The sequence below is a fragment of the Cetorhinus maximus genome, chromosome 5 (genome assembly GCF_964194155.1).
Source record: "Cetorhinus maximus chromosome 5, sCetMax3.hap1.1, whole genome shotgun sequence".
Taxonomy (NCBI): domain Eukaryota; kingdom Metazoa; phylum Chordata; class Chondrichthyes; order Lamniformes; family Cetorhinidae; genus Cetorhinus; species Cetorhinus maximus.
Window position 1 is genome coordinate 73,168,284 of NC_135883.1, and position 19,558 is coordinate 73,187,841.

At 40.6% G+C, this 19,558-nt stretch overlaps 1 protein-coding gene across 5 annotated transcripts in view; it reads right to left on the reverse strand.

The window, feature by feature from the left end:
* The window catches only part of supt3h (SPT3 homolog, SAGA and STAGA complex component), a 517,619-nt gene that overhangs the window by 102,260 nt on the left and 395,801 nt on the right, over positions 1-19,558 (reverse strand). For all 5 annotated transcript variants that reach the window (XM_078542020.1, XM_078542019.1, XM_078542018.1 and 2 more), the window contains 2 exons: positions 16,077-16,187; positions 6,097-6,288 (listed from right to left, as the gene is read on the reverse strand). In XM_078542020.1, the coding sequence (XP_078398146.1) occupies positions 6,097-6,288; positions 16,077-16,187 (303 nt within the window). The remainder of the gene's footprint in view (positions 1-6,096; positions 6,289-16,076; positions 16,188-19,558) is intronic.

Sequence of the window (19,558 nt, forward strand, 5' to 3'; positions counted from 1 at the left end):
TGGAGCTGAGGGACTGGTTGAGGGTGTCATTCACTTGGCAGAGCTCCATGTGAACCAAAGTAGAGATAATTAGTGCATGGCAGTAGTCAAAAGCAGGAGAGAGAGCACTCTCAGTTGTGCTGAGAGAGAGATGATGTGGTGCAGGATCCTCACATGGGTGTTCGCCACTGACCTCACCAGTCGGCGCGATGGCACGCTCCTCAAAGTAAGTGAGGGGCCTAATGTGGGCCACTCCACCCCGCGGTCTGGGGCCTCTCCCTGCTGATGTGAATTGGCTTCTCCTGCATGAAAACCGATGGAGAGAATGTGAGCAGGACACATGGCACTGCATGGAATGTTTGTGTGGTGAGCGGACCCATGGGCAGGATGAGGACGCGAGCTCCAGAGAACATGAGCCTGATGGGGATGTGAGGGTGTGAGTTAGTGATGTTGTCCCTTGAGGTGTGACATCCCTGTGGATGTGTGATGGGTTTATGATTGTGAGAGTTGAGAGTGATGAGAAGAGTGACTTACCCTGGCAGAATGGAGGAGATCATTCATCCTCTTGCAGCAATGGGTGGCTGTCCTATTTTGCAGGGCATTATCGCTTTTGGCACTGCCATTGCCTCTCATGCTAGATTGGTGATGCTGCTGCCTCTCCTGCAAGTAAAGCGGGAATAGAGGACATAACGGTGGGCCTCCACGGCATCCAAAAGGCGCTCGAGGGATGCATCACTAAACCTGGGGAATGCCGTCTTTTTGCCTTTCGGGGCCATGTCTTCCGTGCAGCAGTCATGGGCTGGAAACACTCAGAGGTGTGCGCGTAGCTGGACTTTAAATACGGTGCCCAGCATGCTAAGTGGTGAGGTGATGACATGGTGGGCGAATGAGAGCAGGTTGGGACGATACAGCGTGAAAAGCCGCCATTGTAGCCGGCAGGTAAAATGTCGTTTTACCTGCCTGCTGCCGTACTTAGTGCAAATCTGGGATGATTTCACACATTATTTTTCTTTCTCTCTCTCTAGATGCTGCCTGACCTGAATATTTCCAGCATTTTCTGTTTCTATTTCACTCAGGTACTAAACCTGGTATTTTCCCCTCGTGTTTTTTAAACACAACTCGCTTAGAAAGAAAGAGCTTTCCAATATGCTTCACAATATTCCACAAGAGGCGGTATCAGTACACTCTGCTTAATTTGCACGTAGCAGTCGAATGCCACAAAACCACAAAATCTAGCCATGCAGACAGCCTTGCTAAAGAGGTGTTCTGGAAATTTAATTTTTATCTACATATCTTCGTGTGGACGGAAATAGTGTCAGGAACTAGCTTTCTTTCTGATTGATTTGCATAAATTTATTTATTCCCTTTTGGTATGATATCTGGTTCTTCTATATTTTCTCTGGTGTTCATTATGCAACAGGTTTGCAATCAGTAGCACAATTCTTCCATCAGGCTTATGTTGTGACTGTTCACTTTTTCAAGAGTTTGAGATGATTACAATCTGAATATTTAGTTTGGAGCAATCCTACTTTAAGGTACACCTTTATATAAATACTATCAGGAAGGACAGTCAATTTTGAAGGGCAAATGTTAATATTTATCTTAACAAAACTACTGAAACATTCTCTTTTCCAAATTTATCCAACTACTTCCTTTTTTCTTTTTAAAAAATTCTTGTACCATCACAAACCAATTCCTACAATAGAGGCTATGTTGGCAACATGCTACTAAGTCCAACACTGATGCTACAAGCAGTTACACAGTTTGGTTGACGAGCATATAGTTACTTTCAAGGGGTTTTGATGAAAGATTTTAACTGGTCATCTACTCAGCTTGTATCTGGAAATTACCTCTGCAATTTTTGAGAATTTAAAATAAATCTTTGTCGAATAGAACAAACTGCCTAACCCTTGATAGACAATTAAACCCAAGATTAGATGAACTTTGTGAACACAAATCTGCATTTCAGAATTACTCAGAGTATGACAGGAAGACCAGAAAATGTAAGATGCCTCAGAACCAAAGAACGTTCGCTATCCCACCCTTTGTGGCAAGATGGTGGGGTGTGGTGGAAGTAATACTTATAATTTAAGTGTCATGGCTAAATCAGAGATTATTTCATGGAAACTACCTTTTTGCTTGTGGAAAGCTGAATCATACACATTATAAGATATATACAGATGAGGAATCTCATTTGGTTCATCCATACACATCAGACTAACCCCCGTCACAGCATCCAAATTAATTGATCATTTCGGAGTCTTTGCCTTGTCTGCTTCATTCAAAAATCCATTTCACATTTTCACCACATTGAACGAAGAACAACTCCCTCACATAAGTCCTACATTTGGCTTTGAGCAATTAAACATATTTCCTTCTGTGCCACAATCAGAGATTAAGTTGAAGGTAGTGATTTAAATGTTGTTTTTCTATTCTGTTTATACTTCTATGAGATACTCTCTTAGTTGCCTCTTTTCAAAGCTGAGACACCCAAGTCTCTCTTGCCTTATTTACACAATTCAGTCCTTGGACACTAGGGATCAACCTTGTGACCCTAGTCTGCACCGTCTTCAAGGCTTGAGTATCACCCTTTTGTCTCTGCGACCATAAATGGATACATTCTTCAAGATATTGTCTCATTGGAGGATTGTACAGTTTCAGTACAAGATCCTCTGAATTATACTTTACTAATCTGACAATATAACATTGAAATATTATAATGATTCACCATAATCTTCTGGGAACTCAGCCCATTAGGAGCACAAATGTTGCTGAACAGGATGCAAATGAAAGCCAGATTTATTTCAAAGGTTACAATCCCAATGAGTAAAGTGTGCAGCTTGAAAGCAATGATCCTGGATAAAATTGCTGGATGCGTGTTAATAGAAACTCTAACGGCCGTGCAGCAAGTAAATCCTGCAATAAACTGAAATAAATTTACAATACAATAGGATCTGAACATGAGAATTGGAAATAAGGGACCAACTCAGCAGTTGGAACCTGAGTGAGAATGTCTGTCGATCCTGAAATTCAAAGTTGGGATCACTGGCTTAAAGCCTAATGCCTTAGAATTGTAATGACCTAATTTGCTAGCATTAGATGTTTAAAGTAACACCAGGCACAGTAAGTTATGAGATAGTAAACTGGATGAATTTCTCTGGAATGATATGAACTTTTACACACATTATAATAGTTATAAATATATTTATAAAAGCTAAACTTTATAATAGCTAAAGTTTACCCTCTTTTATTTTTTCACCTTTATAAAAGCAAAATACAGTATTTTTTTTTAGAAAAAACTAAAACTAACAATTCATTAAAAATAGAAAGGTCTTAAAGTTTCTTTCTGCCTTTCTAAATTACTTAGTACTTCTCTCTTTTCCCTTTTATTTTAACTTTTCTGTTCTCCTTATAACTTAGGTGAGAGGTAGGCAGCTGAGCTGCTCCCAGCTCAGTTAATATCACTCTAAAATACCCCACAAAAAGGTGCATAAAAGCTATTGAGCACCTGGACAAGATGTGCAGAATAACTATTACATTACATATTCTTAATTAAATCTGACGATCTTTTTCAAATACCTAAAAGTGTTTTCTGATGCCCTCTACTTGTTTAAAAAAAGAGAACCAAAGCTCAGATAACTTCCTGAGGACTCTAAGAAACCAATACAAATAAAAGTTTTTTCATATGATAGGTTTTCTATAAATTAGCAAATGCACCTGGTGAAATATTAATATATAAGTAGAATTGGTAATTTAAAAATGGGGTTCAGCACACCTTGTGTAATTATAATCTCTGTAAAGCTTGAAACCAGAGGGGATTGCACCAACAAACTGGAAATCTGCTTTAAACAATTCATGGAAAGGATCTTGTGTCTGATGGAATGAACTTCCTACTGATGGTTGTTAAACTCCAAAGTTTTGAAAAGTACTGAGCGGCACAGCAAAGCAAGCACACTACCCTGCCACTTCTGGGACCTAAGTGTGTATTCTGCCACATTTATAATCAGCTTTTATACTGGTGCCATTTAATTCAGATTCCAAGTGTAAGGTATCCACAGGCCAAATCCCAACATTTATATAATTAATGCCTTCAGCTTAATGAAATAAAATAAAACTGCACAGATATGGAAGCAGCTATAGACTTAATTTCTTTTCTCCATAGCAATTGTAAGGATTTGATCTGAAATGAGTATTGATCCAATTCCTGGTGAGCACAGGCCCACAATTCAAAATTGTTATCAGTCAGTACAAACCCATACTAAAATTGATAATCTCACTCAGAGGGTGTAAGGAAGGCTGATGTGTGAAATGCAATGTTCACAATGACACAGAAGGTGTGTCATTCTGAAGTTAAATGAAATTTAAAGCACATCATGAAGCAAAGCAGGGAGTGTGTTAGCCTGTGTTCATCATTACAAAAAAAAACTCTACATATCACAATGGGAACGTACAAAAAATTGAAAAACATTTCCCTTGCCAGCATTAGATAAGCATAAAATTAATCAAAAGTTTTTCTGACAGCTCAGTTGGTAATGGCTGTATGTTAACTAAACAATATTAAGCAGAAGGCCCTATGGTCAATTTCCCATCTGCTGAATTAACAGATTTCAGATAGAATGAGGTACCACGATTGATTGGTGCTACTGGACTAAGAAGGAAATAAGAACAGCCCTGGTTCTCACTCCTGAGCAGTACATATTTATCTCTGGTGGACAATGCATTTGTGGACTTCAGATAAATGCATAATTCAGCTCTACAGTAACATCCCTCTCACAGGTGAACTTAGCGACTGTTGTAAACAGTCACTAAGTTCATGCATGGGAAATAGTCATTTAAAAGTGATAAAAACCAATCAATATCTGTACAGTAATTCATTTTATTGCAAAACAGAAAGGGGCTCTCAATGGATCTACAAACTTTCCATCAGTCCACAGAACAATGGCATATGAGTAAACCTAACTAAGGTTTAAATAATTGTTCTTTAAGATAGAACGATGTGGAGCATCACATATAAATTGCCCACTTCCAAAGTTTGTGGGGGCAGTGAAGGAGGGGTAAAAAAGATTACAAATTAGTATACATTCGCAATGAACAAAAGTAAACTGATTTATATAAATGTAATTATAATCATTTGCTTTATTTTACTATTTTTAAAACAATTGAAAACAAAATCTATTTTCTCCTTAACATTTCTCACATCTCCCATGCTTCCTTGTTTAGCTGGAAGCGTAGCAAAGTATAGACACCCTGGACTACTTAGAATTGTTAGGAATTTTGCTTTGCGATTGCCTGGCAGGCAATGAACTTCTCCGGAGCATAAAATGTCCTACAGGCACATCTGCAGAGCTGGCCCCGCCATTACAATTCATGGCACAGCTTAGGAGAATCAGACCTCATTAAATTAACATTGATGTTGGGATACTGCACATCAGTTCTGGGATTTGAAATTCCAACACTCTTCAAGCAAAGCATACTAGACTATCCACAACTATTTAATTAACCACTTCAAAATCTGACTTAAGCTAGGGTTTAATGCTGGACAAAACTCTAATATGTAAAAAAAGAAAACTCTTGCTGTTGTCTAATAACATAAGTGGTTAAGATCTATTAGGGGTGAAATTGGTCTTGGGTAGTGGTGGAAAACAGACAATATCCAATCAATGGGCAGCCCTTTTTACACCCAGTTGCTTCTTGCTCTACTGCCTAAGACCAATTTCAACCCAATATCTTCACTTGCAAGAGAAGGCAACTTTTGGAATAAAACACCACCAAATGCAGTAGACACAAATATTGAAGTATTCAAAATGGGAAACAAGCAAGTTCCCAATACAGTGGATATTGGAAGCTTCAGATTCAGGTTTAGGGTCAGATCTGCCTTGTCTGAAAAATCACAGAGCGTGTTAACTTTCAGTTAGAATTGCATAAGCTAACCCTATGTTTGTTCTTTATATACTTAATAAATGCACTGTTCTGACAAGTTAATGACATTTTATCAAAGCACTAAATTTAAAGCTAAAACTTCATACATTTTAGTATGATGATTTCTACACAGCACAGTACATGACGGTACAGAGTGCATAAGAGAGCTGTTTCATTGAGTAAACAGTATCTACCAACCTTTTTTCTCTTGCGGGTTTTGGCTTTAGTATTGCTGGGTTCTTGCCCCATGCCTCCATTCCCCATATTTCCTGAATGTGTTTTAGACACAAGATGTGTTGCTGATGCAGGGGTTGTTGGCGTTGATGGGGGTGTATTCTCAGGAGAGTCAGGGTTACTCTTCAGACTCGCAGATTGAACTTGAAGTTGTGTCTAAAAGGACACAAAGTAATTTTGTTGAGAGACCGAAACACTATTAGTTTGTCTATAAAACCAGACACCATTCCAAATCTAATAAGAACCACACATTTAACTATGAGCAATCCAATTATTGATTAAATGTACATAATGAGAAATATACTAATAGAATAGTCAAGTTCATGTCCTGTTCACCTTTTCAATTTGATCACTGCGGGAGCCCAGCATGCAGGCATTTCTGTGGACATAGCTAATTTTGCCTACTTGGTTATATTGCTAGGAGATGAGGGAACTGTCTTGGCCATTTTCCCCTTTTGTTAAAGAGAACCAGGAGACACAAATATTGAAGTATTCAAAATGGGAAACAAGCAAGTTCCCAATACAGTGGATATTGGAAGCTTCAGATTCAGGTTTAGGGTCAGATCTGCCTTGTCTGAAAAATCACAGAGCATGTTAACTTTCTCTTGTCCTGAGAGAGAAGCTTGTCTGTAAATGCCAGCTGAAGTGATATTCAAACCTGGAATTTCTAGTTTGTGCCTATTATTTGATCCTGTGAAATTCTTGAAATATCTTTTCCTCTCAAACAATGTAGTGTTATCTTCCAGATTGCTGGTAGAACCATACATTTGAACTGCTTAAGAAGAAAAATCCACCTACTTTCCTCTGCTAAACCATCTATTGTAACAACAAAAAATACTATTTGGTAGAAAAATCAGGCAGCCAAGCATCCAATGATACCCATAATGTACAGCGTAAACTGAATAGATATTATGAGTTTGGCATGCTATCAGGATAAGGATAAAAGGTAAAAATATGAAAAAAAATATTCTTTGAGAGATTAAATAGGTTAGGTTGAATCAGATTGCATAATCTATAGAAGTAAAAATTAATGGGTGATTGAATTATTCTTATTCATGCATCAAAATGGGTCAGAAAATTAGATCCTTGACCCCCATAAAGGCCTGGATGTTAACTCAATCCAAAGCCAATTGCTGAAGTAGGGAACTAGACACCAATCTTTTATTTAATGCTAGATTTATTTACAAAATGCAACATTACACATGTCTGCCTCCTCCCTAACCAACACCCAGTGTTCCAGAAGTCTTTCTTTATGTGTGCTCAAAGTACTTAATCAATCAATGCCCTTCACGTGTGTATCCTTAACTTTGACAATACAATTAATGTAACATGAACAGTGGATATTGTCGCCCAGCAGGCCAATTAAAGATGATCCTGTCAGGATAGCTAAATTGTTTCAATATTAAAATAGTGACAAGGCAAAACTTAAAAGATCAACAGGGTATTTCATCAGGCAGTGGAGCAATTTGACAAGCCGAAAATCAAAGATCAGAGAATACTGAAGGTTTCTTCTTTGATTACGTATGGTTATTTGATTCTATACTGCGTATTGTATTATTGGTTATTATCCCGACTTTTCCATTACCTTCCATGGCCCAGATACTGAGTGGGTAGGAGAAAAGGGTTATCACATTCCATAATGTGATTACAACTAGTGAAAATTTCTTGGAGCTGAAAGAGAGTAGTTTCAACCCACTTACCTCATTAAATACATGGAAATCATGTTGAAATTAAACTTGGAACATCAAACCATACAGCTTGCATTATATAGTGCCTTTAACTGAGCAAATTTCTCAAAGTACTTTAGAGGAGAGAGAAAATTAATAGGGCTAACCTGGGGGTTACATCCACAGAATCATTTCAAGCAGACACCGAGCCTTCCCACAGATGGTTCAAGAGATCTCTCGTCCCGATGCACAAACATCAATAAATGCTTCTTCTTTGTCATTTACAACAAAGTACTTGCATTTATATGCTAACTTTAACTTGGGAATATGTCCAAATATGCTTCTCAGAGGTGTAAATAGGGTCAAAGAGGTGAGTTTTAAAAAGAGCAGGACAGAGAGATGAGGATCTTTAGAAAGGAAATTTGAAAGCATGGAACCTAAACAGGTGAAAGCATGACCTCCAATGGTTGGGCGACGGGATGGGAGAATCAAGATACACAAAAGAGGCCAGAACAAGGAAAGAGAGAATATAGGAGACCATATTTATAGGGCAGAGATAAGGATGAGTGAAGCCACTAAGGCAATTAAACCCAAGGATGAAAACAGTGAACGTGAAGTATTGAAGGACCAGAAATCAATGTAACATGGCTGGAGAGATGGTGTAGCCGGGAGGGATTCAAAGATTCTTGAGGCACTGGGACCGGTTTTGGGGAAGGTGGGACCTGTACAAACCGGACGGGCTGCACCCAGGCAGAGATGGGACCAGTGTCCTTGCGGGGGCTTTTGCTACTTCTGTTGGGGAGTATTTAAACTAGTGTGGCAGGGGGATGGGATCCCAGGAGTAGGATCAGATAGGTCAGATTCAGATCAGAAAAATGGAAGTAGAACATTAGCTAGCTGTGATAGATGGAGTTACAGGAGAAGCAAAGTTTAAAAAGTGTCCAGCAAGGGAAATTGACGGGGTTAAACTGTTTATACTTCAATGCAAGGAGTATTACAAACAAGGTAGATGAGTTAAGGGAACAGGTGGACACATGGCAGCAGGATGTCATTGCTATAACGGAGACCTGGCTAAAGGAGGGACAAAACTGGCAGCTTAATATCCCTGGTTATAGAGTCTTCAGACACGATAGAGTAGGAGGTGAAAAAGGAGGGGGGTAGCACTAATGGTTAAAGAATCAATTCCAGTTGTGAGAAGGGATGATATACTAAATGGGTCAACAAACGAGGCTTTATGGATTGAGCTTAGAAATAAAAAAGGGGCAGTCACACTATTGGGAGTACACTACAGACCCCCAAATAGTGAAAGGGAGATAGAAGAACAAAATGTAGGCACATTTCTGCTTGTAAGAACAAGAGGGCAAAAATAATAGGAGACTTCAACTATCCTAATATCAACTGGGATTCAAACAACATAAGGGGCACTGAGGGAGACAAATTCATGCAGTGTGTCCAGGAAAATTTTTCAACCAATTAGTGACAAACCCAACGAGAGGAGATGCAATTCTAGACCTAGTCTTGGGGAACGAAGAAGGGCAAGTGGGTGAAGTGACAGTTGGCGACCATATCGGGGACAGTGATCACAATTCAGTTTTAGATTTAGCATTACCATGGAAAAGGACGGAGATAAGGCAAGAGTAAAAGTCTTGAACTGGGGGAAGGCAAATTTTGCAGAAGTGAGAAGGGACTTGGCTGAGGTGGACTGGACAGCACTGCTAGAGGATAAAACAGTGGAAAACCAGTGGGAAGCACTAAAAAGTGAGATCCTAATTGTACAAAGTAGACATGTCCCCTACAAAAATAAGAGTGGTACTGCCAAATCTAGACCCCCCTGGTTGTCTAGAGGAATACAGAAGAAGATCAAATGGAAAAAGAAAGCGTACGATAAGCACAAAGAACTAAGCACCGCAGATAGCCTAGACGAATATAGGAAGTGCAGGGACGAAGTAAAAAAAGAAATAAGGAAATCAAAGAGGGGGCATGAAAAAAGATTAGCAAGCAGAGTTAAAGAAAACCCAAAGATGTTTTACCAATGCATTAATGCTAAAAGGTTAGTTAAGGAAAAAGTGGGACCTATCAGAGATGAAGATGGAAACTTGTGTGTAGACGCAGAGGCTGTGGGAAGGGTTTTGAATGAATATTTTGTCTCCGTGTTTACAAAGGAAAGGGAGGATGTAGATATAGTAGTCCAGGAGGAACACTGCGAGATATTGGACGGGATAGTCATAAAGAGAAAGGAAATACTCGAAGGGTTGACATCCTTGAAAGTTGATAAGTCACCAGGGCCAGATGGATTGTTTCCGAGGCTGCTGAAGGAAGTCAGGGAGGAGATAGCAGATGCTCTGAGGATGATTTTCCAATCTTCACTCGATACAGGGGAGGTACCGGAGGACTGGAGAAATGAGAACGTAGTTCCATTGTTTAAAAAGGGATCAAAGGAAATGCCAAACAATTATAGGCCAGTTAGTCTTACATCGGTGGTGAGCAAATTAGTAGAATCAATCCTGAGAGATAGGATTAACTGTCATGTGGAAAGGCATGGACTAGTCAGGGATGGTCAGCATGGATTTGTTAAAGGAAGGTCTTGCCTCACAAATTTGATTGAATTCTTTGAGGAAGTGGCAAGAAGGGTTGATGAAGGTAGTGCAGTGGATGTTGTGTACATGGATTTTAGCAAGGCATTTGACAAGGTCCCACATGGCAGATTGGTTAGGAAAGTAAAAGCCCATGGGATTCAGGGTAATGTGGCAAACTGGATAAAGGTTGGCTTTGTAACAGGAAACAAAGGGTAATGGTCGATAGATGCCCTTGCGAATGGAAAGTTGTCTCAAGTGGTGTTCCACAGGGCTCCGTGTTGGGACCCTTGCTGTTTGTGTTATATATTAACGATTTGGACGTGAACATGGGGGAAATTTGCAGATGACACAAAGATTGGCCGAGTAGTGGATAGTGTAGAGGATAGCCAAAATCTCCAAAACGATATAGATGGGTTGGTGGAGTGGGCGATAAAGTGGCAGATGGATTTTAACATAGAGAAGTGTGAGGTCATACATTTAGGGAGGTCAAACAGTTACAGGGATTACACAATAAATGGGAATATACTAAGAGGGGTAGATGAAGTGAGAGATCTTGGCGTACAAGTACACAGGTCCCTGAAGGCAGCAGTTCAAGTAGACAAGGTTGTAAAGAAGGTATATGGAATGCTCTCCTTCACTGGCAGAGGTATAGAATATAAAAGTAAGGATATAATATTGGAATTGTATAAAACACTGGTGAGGCCACAACTGGAGTATTGAGTGCAGTTCTGGTCACCACATTACAGGAAGGACGTAATAGCTCTGGAGAGAGTGCAGAGGAGGTTTACAAGAATGTTGCCAGGGTTAGAAAAGTGTAGCTACGAGGAAATATTGGATAGGTTGGGGTTATTTTCCTTACAACAAAGAAGGCTGAGAGGTGACTTGATTGAGGTGTACAAAATTATGAGGGGAATAGATAGAGTGGACAGGATAAAATTGTTTCCCTTGATGGAGAATTCTAGAACCAAGGGACATAGATTCAAGATAAGTGGCAGAAGGTGTAGGGGGCACATGAGGAAGAACTTTTTTACGCAGAGGGTAGTGGGTGTCTGGAATTCGCAGCCCAAGTTGGTGTTAGAGGCAGAAACTCTAAACTCTTTTAAAAAGTACCTGGATCTGCACCTTAAGTGCCGTAAGCTGCAGGGCTATGGGCCGGGTGCAGGAAGGTGGGATTAGAAAGGGCACCTGGGTGTCCTTGGACGGCACGGACAAGATGAGCCGAATAGCCTCCTTCTGTGCTGTAACTTTTCTATGGTTCTATGGTAAGTCAGAGAGAACAGGTATGACTAAAATGGTGCAGAATAGGCTAGGGGTAGTGAAGTTTTTGACTGACAAAAGCAAAATACTGCAGATGCTGGAAATCTGAAATAATAGAAAATGCTGGAAATACTCAGCAGGTCAAGTAGCATCTGTGTAGAGAGAAACAGAGATAACATTTCAGGTTGATGACCTATCATCAGAAATTTTAGATGAGTTGAGGTTTACAGAGGATAGAGCATGGATAGGAGACCCTTCAGGAGAGCATTAGAATAGTCAAGTTTAGAGATGACAAAGGCATAGATGAAGATTTCATCAGCAGATGGTTGATGTGGATGATATTACAAAGATGGAAGAAGGCAGTTTTTGTGATGGAGATTATGTGGGTTTGTAAACTCAATTCAGGATGAATAGGGTATTGAGGCTGTGAATAGTGTGGTTCACCTGAGAAGGGGCTGGTGGAGGGGGTTTGCAGATGCAGTGGGAGTGGAGCTTGTGACTGGGACCAAAGACCATGGCTTTGTTCTTACTAAGATTTAACTGGAGGAAATTGTGGCATAACCAAGACTTCATTGATGAGCAGTCTGACAGCACAGAGAAAGCGGAAGGATTTTGGGAGGTGATGGACAGGCAGAGCTGGATGTCATCCACAGACATGGCAACGAATGCCATGTCTGTGGATGATGTCACCAGCAGTAGATGAAAAAGAGGAAAGGGCCAAGGGTAGACCCTCTGGAGGAAATGGTGTGAGCAGGAAGAGAACCAGTGCTGGTGCTCTGGCTTTGATCAGATACATAAGGAGGAATGAGTAATGACAGTCTCGTTGAGCTGGACAAATAGGACAGATTCTGGATGAGGACGGTGCATTTATTGTGTATAAGTCTGGAGATCAGTCGAAGAAGCTGAGCAGTGATATTCCACAAATTGATCATTCACCTGCTTATTTAACTTATTCCTCAGCTGCTTTGACAGACATTGCAGCAGGCTAGTATCGTTAATCAACCCCTTTTAGAATCTACTATTGTATCAAAATTGCATAGAATCCTTTGTGATTGATGCAGATCAAAAATGGCATTGTATATTAACATATCAATAGTTGGACACTTCCTGCACTTGGAAATCTCACCACAACACAGAATTTCTGGTGCTGTGACAACTGATGATTAGGTTATTTGGAGAAATTAACATGGGAGCTGCGCTACAAAAATCTTAATCATCTTCTGAGTAAAACCGGACATTGTTAGGATTAATATTGTTAAAAATTCTTAGTAACTTAGAAGCATTCTGTGACAAATAACATATTTGAGACAGTTGTAACTGCCAGCTGAGGAGCAGTGGAACTGACTAAAAGAGTGTACAGAACATGAGTGATCAATTCATACATTTCTGTGATTGACCTATCTGCTCAATACCAGCCCCCCCCACCGCCACCCCCGGGTTAGTGTAATTAATGCTTTAATACATCCATGCACCTGGATATCTTGTTCGAATTGTTTGCCGCCTAAAAAGGAATGGCAGAATATCAGGGAAATGGAACTAAATGGATAGCTAAAAGGCTTAAATTCTTCAGATGTTGCTAGAGTGCTTTATTTGTGCTAATTTCTGATTACACTGGCTCTGCTTCCTAATAATTAACTTAGTTGGGGAATTTGAACGCTGACTGTACAACAGGCATAACATGGACCATTCAAACTGGTAGAGTTTCATTTCAACTGTGACAGGTCTAGGAACTGTCAAACTGCAGCTGTATAGAACCTTGGTTAGGCCACACTTGGAATATTGCGTGCAATTCTGGTCGCCACATTACCAGAAGGATATGGAGGCGTTGGAGAGGGTGCAGAGGAGATTTACCAGGATGCTGCCAGGTCTGGAGGTTATTAGCTATGAAGAGAGGTTGGAGAAACTCAGATTGTTCTCACTAGAGCGATGGAGATTATGGGGCGACTTGATAGAAGTTTACAAAATTATGAGTGGCATGGACAGAGTAGATAGTCAGAAGCTTTTTCCCAGGGTGGAAGAGTCAATTACTAGGGGACATAGATTTAAGGTGAGAGGAGAAAACTATAGAGGAGATGTGCGGGGCAAGTTTTTTACGCAGAGGGTAGTGAGTGTCTGGAATTTGCTGCCAGAGGAGGTGGTGGAAGCAGGTACGATAGTGGTGTTTAAGAGGCAGCTTGACAAATACATGAATAGGATGGGAATAGAGGGATACGGACCCCGGAAGTGCAAAATGTTTTAGTTGACGGGCAATATGATCGGCGCGGGCTTGGAGGGCCGAAGGGCCTGTTCCTGTGCTGTACTTTTCTTTGTTCTTTGTTCAATTCAAGAGAAATTCCATATTTTATTTTCATATTAATTTGCAGCTAGGTCAAGAAGTGTAATAAATTTAAAACTGGGCTCCTGTTCCAAGCGCTCTGAGCAGAATTCATTTTGTTTTCATGCGTCAAGAAAGGCGAGGCAAAATGATTCCAGTCTGGAGTATGAATCCCATGAGTCTGATTCACCTTGTGATAAACGGGTAAATGGAGTTAAGCTACAGATCTGCCATGATCTAATTGAATGGCTGGACAGGCATGAGGGGTTGAATGGCCTACCGCTGTTTCTATGGGCAGAATCTTTGGCTCGGCGAGCAGGGTCAGGGCCTGCTCGCTGAGGCGTAAAATAATGCATGGTGACATCGGGTTTGTGTCCCAACGTCACCGCGCGTCATTTAGGTTTTCAGTTCGGCAGGCGCGCAGTTGACTCTGAACTGTCAAAGGCCTATTAACGCTATTTAAAAAGCCAATAAAGCAATTAGCTGAGCTGCCTGTCCAACCTTAAGGTTGGTGGGCAGGCGAAGAGGCTAGGCATTTTTCTTGGAACCTCATCCACGGGCAGGATGAGGTTTCATGAACGTTTTTAAAGTGTTTGAAAAATTTTAATAAAGTTAATGGACATGTCCCAGCTCATGCGACAGTTTCACATGGTGGGGACATGTCCTTAAATTTTTTTTTTACCTTTCTTCAATGTTTCATAATTGAAAGTAATCTCCCTGAGGCACAGAGGTGCCTCAGGGAGAATTCTGTGCTCCTTCGCACGCATGTGCGAAGGAGCGCACTCCCCGACTCAGGCACCCCGCACTGCCCGCATAAAGAGCGCTCAGCGCTTCCAGGCGTGCGTCACGATAGGTGGGCCTTAATTGGCCCGCCCACGTAAAATGGCGGCGCACGATCGGGAACCCGCCCACTCGTGCCCTCTCCCGCACAACCCCCCACCGACGGGGGGAGAATGCTGCCCATCGGAGTGAAGACAACTCCTGAAACAGATACGATCTTGATGGGGCAACAGTACCACCCAAAGCCAGCATGGGGGAGGCCTGAGATCATACGCAGGTTCAGGCTTCATTTAAATCCTACCAGCGAGCTTTAGGTGCCCAGCAGGTATTCTGTTGGACCTCGCTAGTTATGAGAAGAGAAATTGGAAGGTTAACATACTGAGCTGTCTGGTTAATCAGGCTTGTGATGTTGGTGAGGCAATCCCTAGGGCGTTGGGGGAGCCTTGAGCTGATCATGGATCAATCTTACTGGTGGATCCAGGAGGAGCTACTCCAAGCCCCACGAAAATAAAAATTACACATTTTCAGAGTGATTTCCAGTGATTCGTTTAATAACTACATAAGCCACTTACTACCTGGTACAAATACGAATATGGAGCACAGTTATATTGTTGTTAGCAGCAATCAGAATCCTACAACCAGTGCAGTACCCTGATGTCCAAACTTAAGCAGCCATATAATTGTTAATTCAGAGGCTCACCTGAAAACTGAAACAGGTGGCCCTGGTTCAGATGAGAAACAGGCCACCAGCAGACTGAAATAGCCCCCATAAATTTAATTTTAAAATTTCAGTTAAAAGAACATATCAATAGGATTTACATTGGACACGTGAAATTTAAGTGCTGCATACATACAAACATGTGAATTATCAGATCAGCTATTATCAAATGGCGCAGCAGGCTTGAATGGCCGAATGGCTTACTCCTGCTCCGATATTTGTAATCTCAGTTGCTGATCGATTCTTGTTTCTATATCATTTTATTTCTTACAAGTAAATTGATTGCCAGTTTAGCTAGAACTGAATGACCCACCTGTTTGACTTTTTCTGTCAATTCAAAGACATCACACATATGATAACAGTAAAAAGGCTCAATGTTCAGACATTTCACATAAAGTGAATTACTTACTATTCATATAAATGATAGCCTTGCCTGTGGAAGTTGACTTTGTATCAAGCATGAGCATGGAGTATTATGGCATTGTCTAAACTGGAAAACGTATACATTCAACTAAAAGGATAAAAAGAATGAGCATGCAGCTTGTCTTTTGGGGAGTATGAAATTGGTGCTTTTGTGAGGAATGTGGGAAGTAAATTCCCTTCCACTAAAAGATTGCGTTTAGAGTACCTACCTCAGGTAATACAGCATTGGGATGTGCAAGTGTCACAGATCTGGCGTTATTGAATGGGTCCCCTGTTTTAGCAGCCATGTCCTGCTTCACCAAAAGGGCTAGGTCTACCAGCTTAAACATAAAAATATGGAACTTTAACATAAATGTCACTGTGGAATTATATGAGTCATGAATTATTCACAATACCACTAAGAAATTTGCTAACCTCATGTGAGCTGTGCAATAAAGTTTTCTGCTCTGAAATTACCCAAATTTGATTCAGAATTGTTGTATTCTTGATGTTAGCAGCACAATGGATTAAAACCACAGAAATGCAGTGTCACTGAGGACAGGGATCCATACCTTCCCTGAAGCTTTGAATTAAAGTGGCCGACTTTTTACTTTCATGTCCATAGGCATAAATTGGGCTGCTTTGTTACAATATGACACTTTTTCTAAACCCTGCATATGGCCGTTCCATGAAGAGCTTACAAACTTTTGTAGTTTGACTATTCATAAATAGTTCAAATTTCTCATAATACTTAGGAAATAATCTAGGAATCAGTGAGAAAGATGACAATCCAGGACAATTCATTTTAACTGCTGGGTGCACAACCAGAATATTAAACTGTATCAATCACCAGTTTAGGTGTGGCAGGTTCCATTCATGAATTATTTAAGGGAACTAGTCGGATTTTTACCAAAAAAAAAGATTTATGGAGTTCATGTTCACAAATTACAATGGTGGGATTAAAGCAGATCGGCTGCAAAATTCAGCCTAGTAGCGCCCTTTTTTCAACACACAGTGCTGTTATGCCTCAGAAATGTAATGCTCATTTGAAGTTAAATACTCCAGCTAGTGACATCTCTTAAACATGCTCTACTGAACATGCATTCAGTAACAGAAGACTCCCCCACCACATATAATTGAAGGGATCATCAATTATTTTCAGGTTAGTTGCTGATCAATTTCTATTGGTTGATGCTGTGATTGTGGAAGTGTTTGGAAGAGCTGTGGAGAAGGAAGGTCAGACAGAGATTATATTCCTGAATTGCCATCAGGCGAGCGGATGTTGGGTGAAAACAAGATTGTGTTCATCTCTGATGTCCTTCATGGTTGAATAGCTGACTGAAGGGTTACTTGGATGAGATACTTGGATTGAAATGGTGTCACAGCCATGACTCAGCTGATAGCAGTCTTGCCTCTAAATCACAAGTTTCTGGATTCAAGCCCCATCCCAGGACTTGAGCAAAAAAATCTAGGCTAACACTCCAGTGCCATGCTGAGGGAATACTGCCCTGTCGAAGATGTCACACCTCACTGGGGATAGTGCGCTGTTATATTAAGCCCCACTGTTCCCCGAGCCGCGACAAATGTGAAAAAGTTTGATCAAACCACCAGATTGCCCCAATTCTACCTAACTGTTTAACTTAGGTTAGAATACGAGTACCAGATTTGTAAACTTAATAAGTAAATAAATGTTCATTGAATAAATTGACTTTAACTAGTGGCAAAAGAAGAAATATTAACTGCTAACTTCCAACAGTATAGCTTAAACTCTACCCCCTTCTTAAATCCCTACATACACACACACCATGGATTTTAAGGGTAGGATAAAATAGTTCAATAGCATCAATCCGGAGTGTAGGATTCGATGGTTTGATTTTAATTGATATCTTCCAAATTCCTTTTAGTTCTTGTTGATGACACGAGATAGTCTTCCAGCACTTCAGTATTTAGTTCACTGGTTGAGCACTTGCCTTTCAATGTTTCTAACAGTGATTTTTCCCTTTGCCTCCTGGCATGGATTTTCAGAGAGAGAGCAGGTGATAGAGATATGAGGAGGAAAAAAAAAAAATCATCTAGCTATTATTGTGGAATTACTGGAATCTTCCACATGCTGGAGAAAGCAGTTTTAGGTCTTGTTCCTTTCAGGCTAGGAGTTATTCTGCTGCACTGCTATCACACAAAACCTGGTCACCTGGTCAGGAGCCAATTAAAATGCAGTTGCCAGGCAGCTTCCTTGGTCCAGGACTCCTTTCCGGCACCATCCTGTCTTTCATGGCACACTCTGTTCCAGGACTGAAACATTGTATATATCTCTCATACTTTCCCAGTGAGCATGACCTTTAAACTGCAGCCAATGTAATTTTAAAATCCACATTCTAACAGCAAATAAAAAAATATGTTCCTTACAGGGGAGTCATTTTGCAGATGCGATGTTAAGCCGAGGCACCAACTTCCAGCTCGGGTTGATGTAAATGATCAAGTGCCATTATTTCGAAGAAGTGGAGGGGAATTCTTCCTAGTGTCCTGGCTAATATTTATCCCCCAATAAACATCACAAAAACAGATTATCTGGTCATTAACACATTGTTTGTGGTAGCTTGCTGTGCAAAAATTGGCTGTTACCTTTCCTACATTACAACTGTGACCACACTTCAAAAGGGGTACCTCATTGGCTGTAAAGCACTTTGAGACATTTGGTGGTTGTGAAAAGTGCTATATAAATGTAAGTCTCTTTTTAAAATGTTATCCCAAGAAGAAGTGGTTCCTAAAATTGTGGGGGGGGGGGGTGGGAGGGGGGTGATTTAAAAAAAAGGAATTGGATAAATATTTAAAGCACAAAAATTCTCAGAGCTATGGGGAAATAGCATGATAGTGCGGCTGATTGGTCAGCTCTACCTAAAAGCCAGTACAGGCGCAATGGGCTGAATGACATTCTTCTGTTCTGTATCATTCCATTGTGTGGGAGGGTGGATCCTTCTTTAACACGTTCTTCAGCAACTGGACAATATGTAGGATTTTTAAAAAAATATTTTGTATAACATTTTCAGATGCAGTAATATAGTTTCTGTATAGAACCTGTTAGAAATTAAATAAGTCACTAATGAGGTTTAGCCAACCTATCTATATTGGTTTATGTTTGGAACAAAAAAGAAACTCGCGATTTTTATACCAGATCTCTTGATTTAAGAGTTTGTTTCTTGATTTATGAGATGATGGGGGTTGTCATTACTGTTGTGCGAGATCACTGAATTATTTGCAGCATTACATCTAGGTTATCCGCGCTAAACTCCTGACATTGACCACCATGACTATCTGGTCCCACTGTCTTCGTAAAGGTTGTGAGTTCTTTCTGGCCCGCTGTGGACAGGTGGCACTTCTCCTCTGCCCTATCTCCTGCACCAATGCCTCCAGTACAGTGTCATAAAATTTTGGAGCTATTCTTGTGCCTTTCCCAGGTCCGATTCAGTTGTAGATTGACTTCCAGCACCAGCTCCAGCTAAAATGCACCTCCCTTTTAAGAGGTGTATCTGGCGTTAAGAGGCGTGGGCTAGCTTCACCTCATGCTAGCCTCTCTCAATTTTGCACTTAGCTACAATGTGCAGTCATTTAACAGATACAAGGTTAACTTCTGCCCATTTCTGGGAGTTAAATCATTTTGTAAACATTACCTTTGGTTGCCAATCCATCATCCTAGCCAGTAGGCTTATCATAC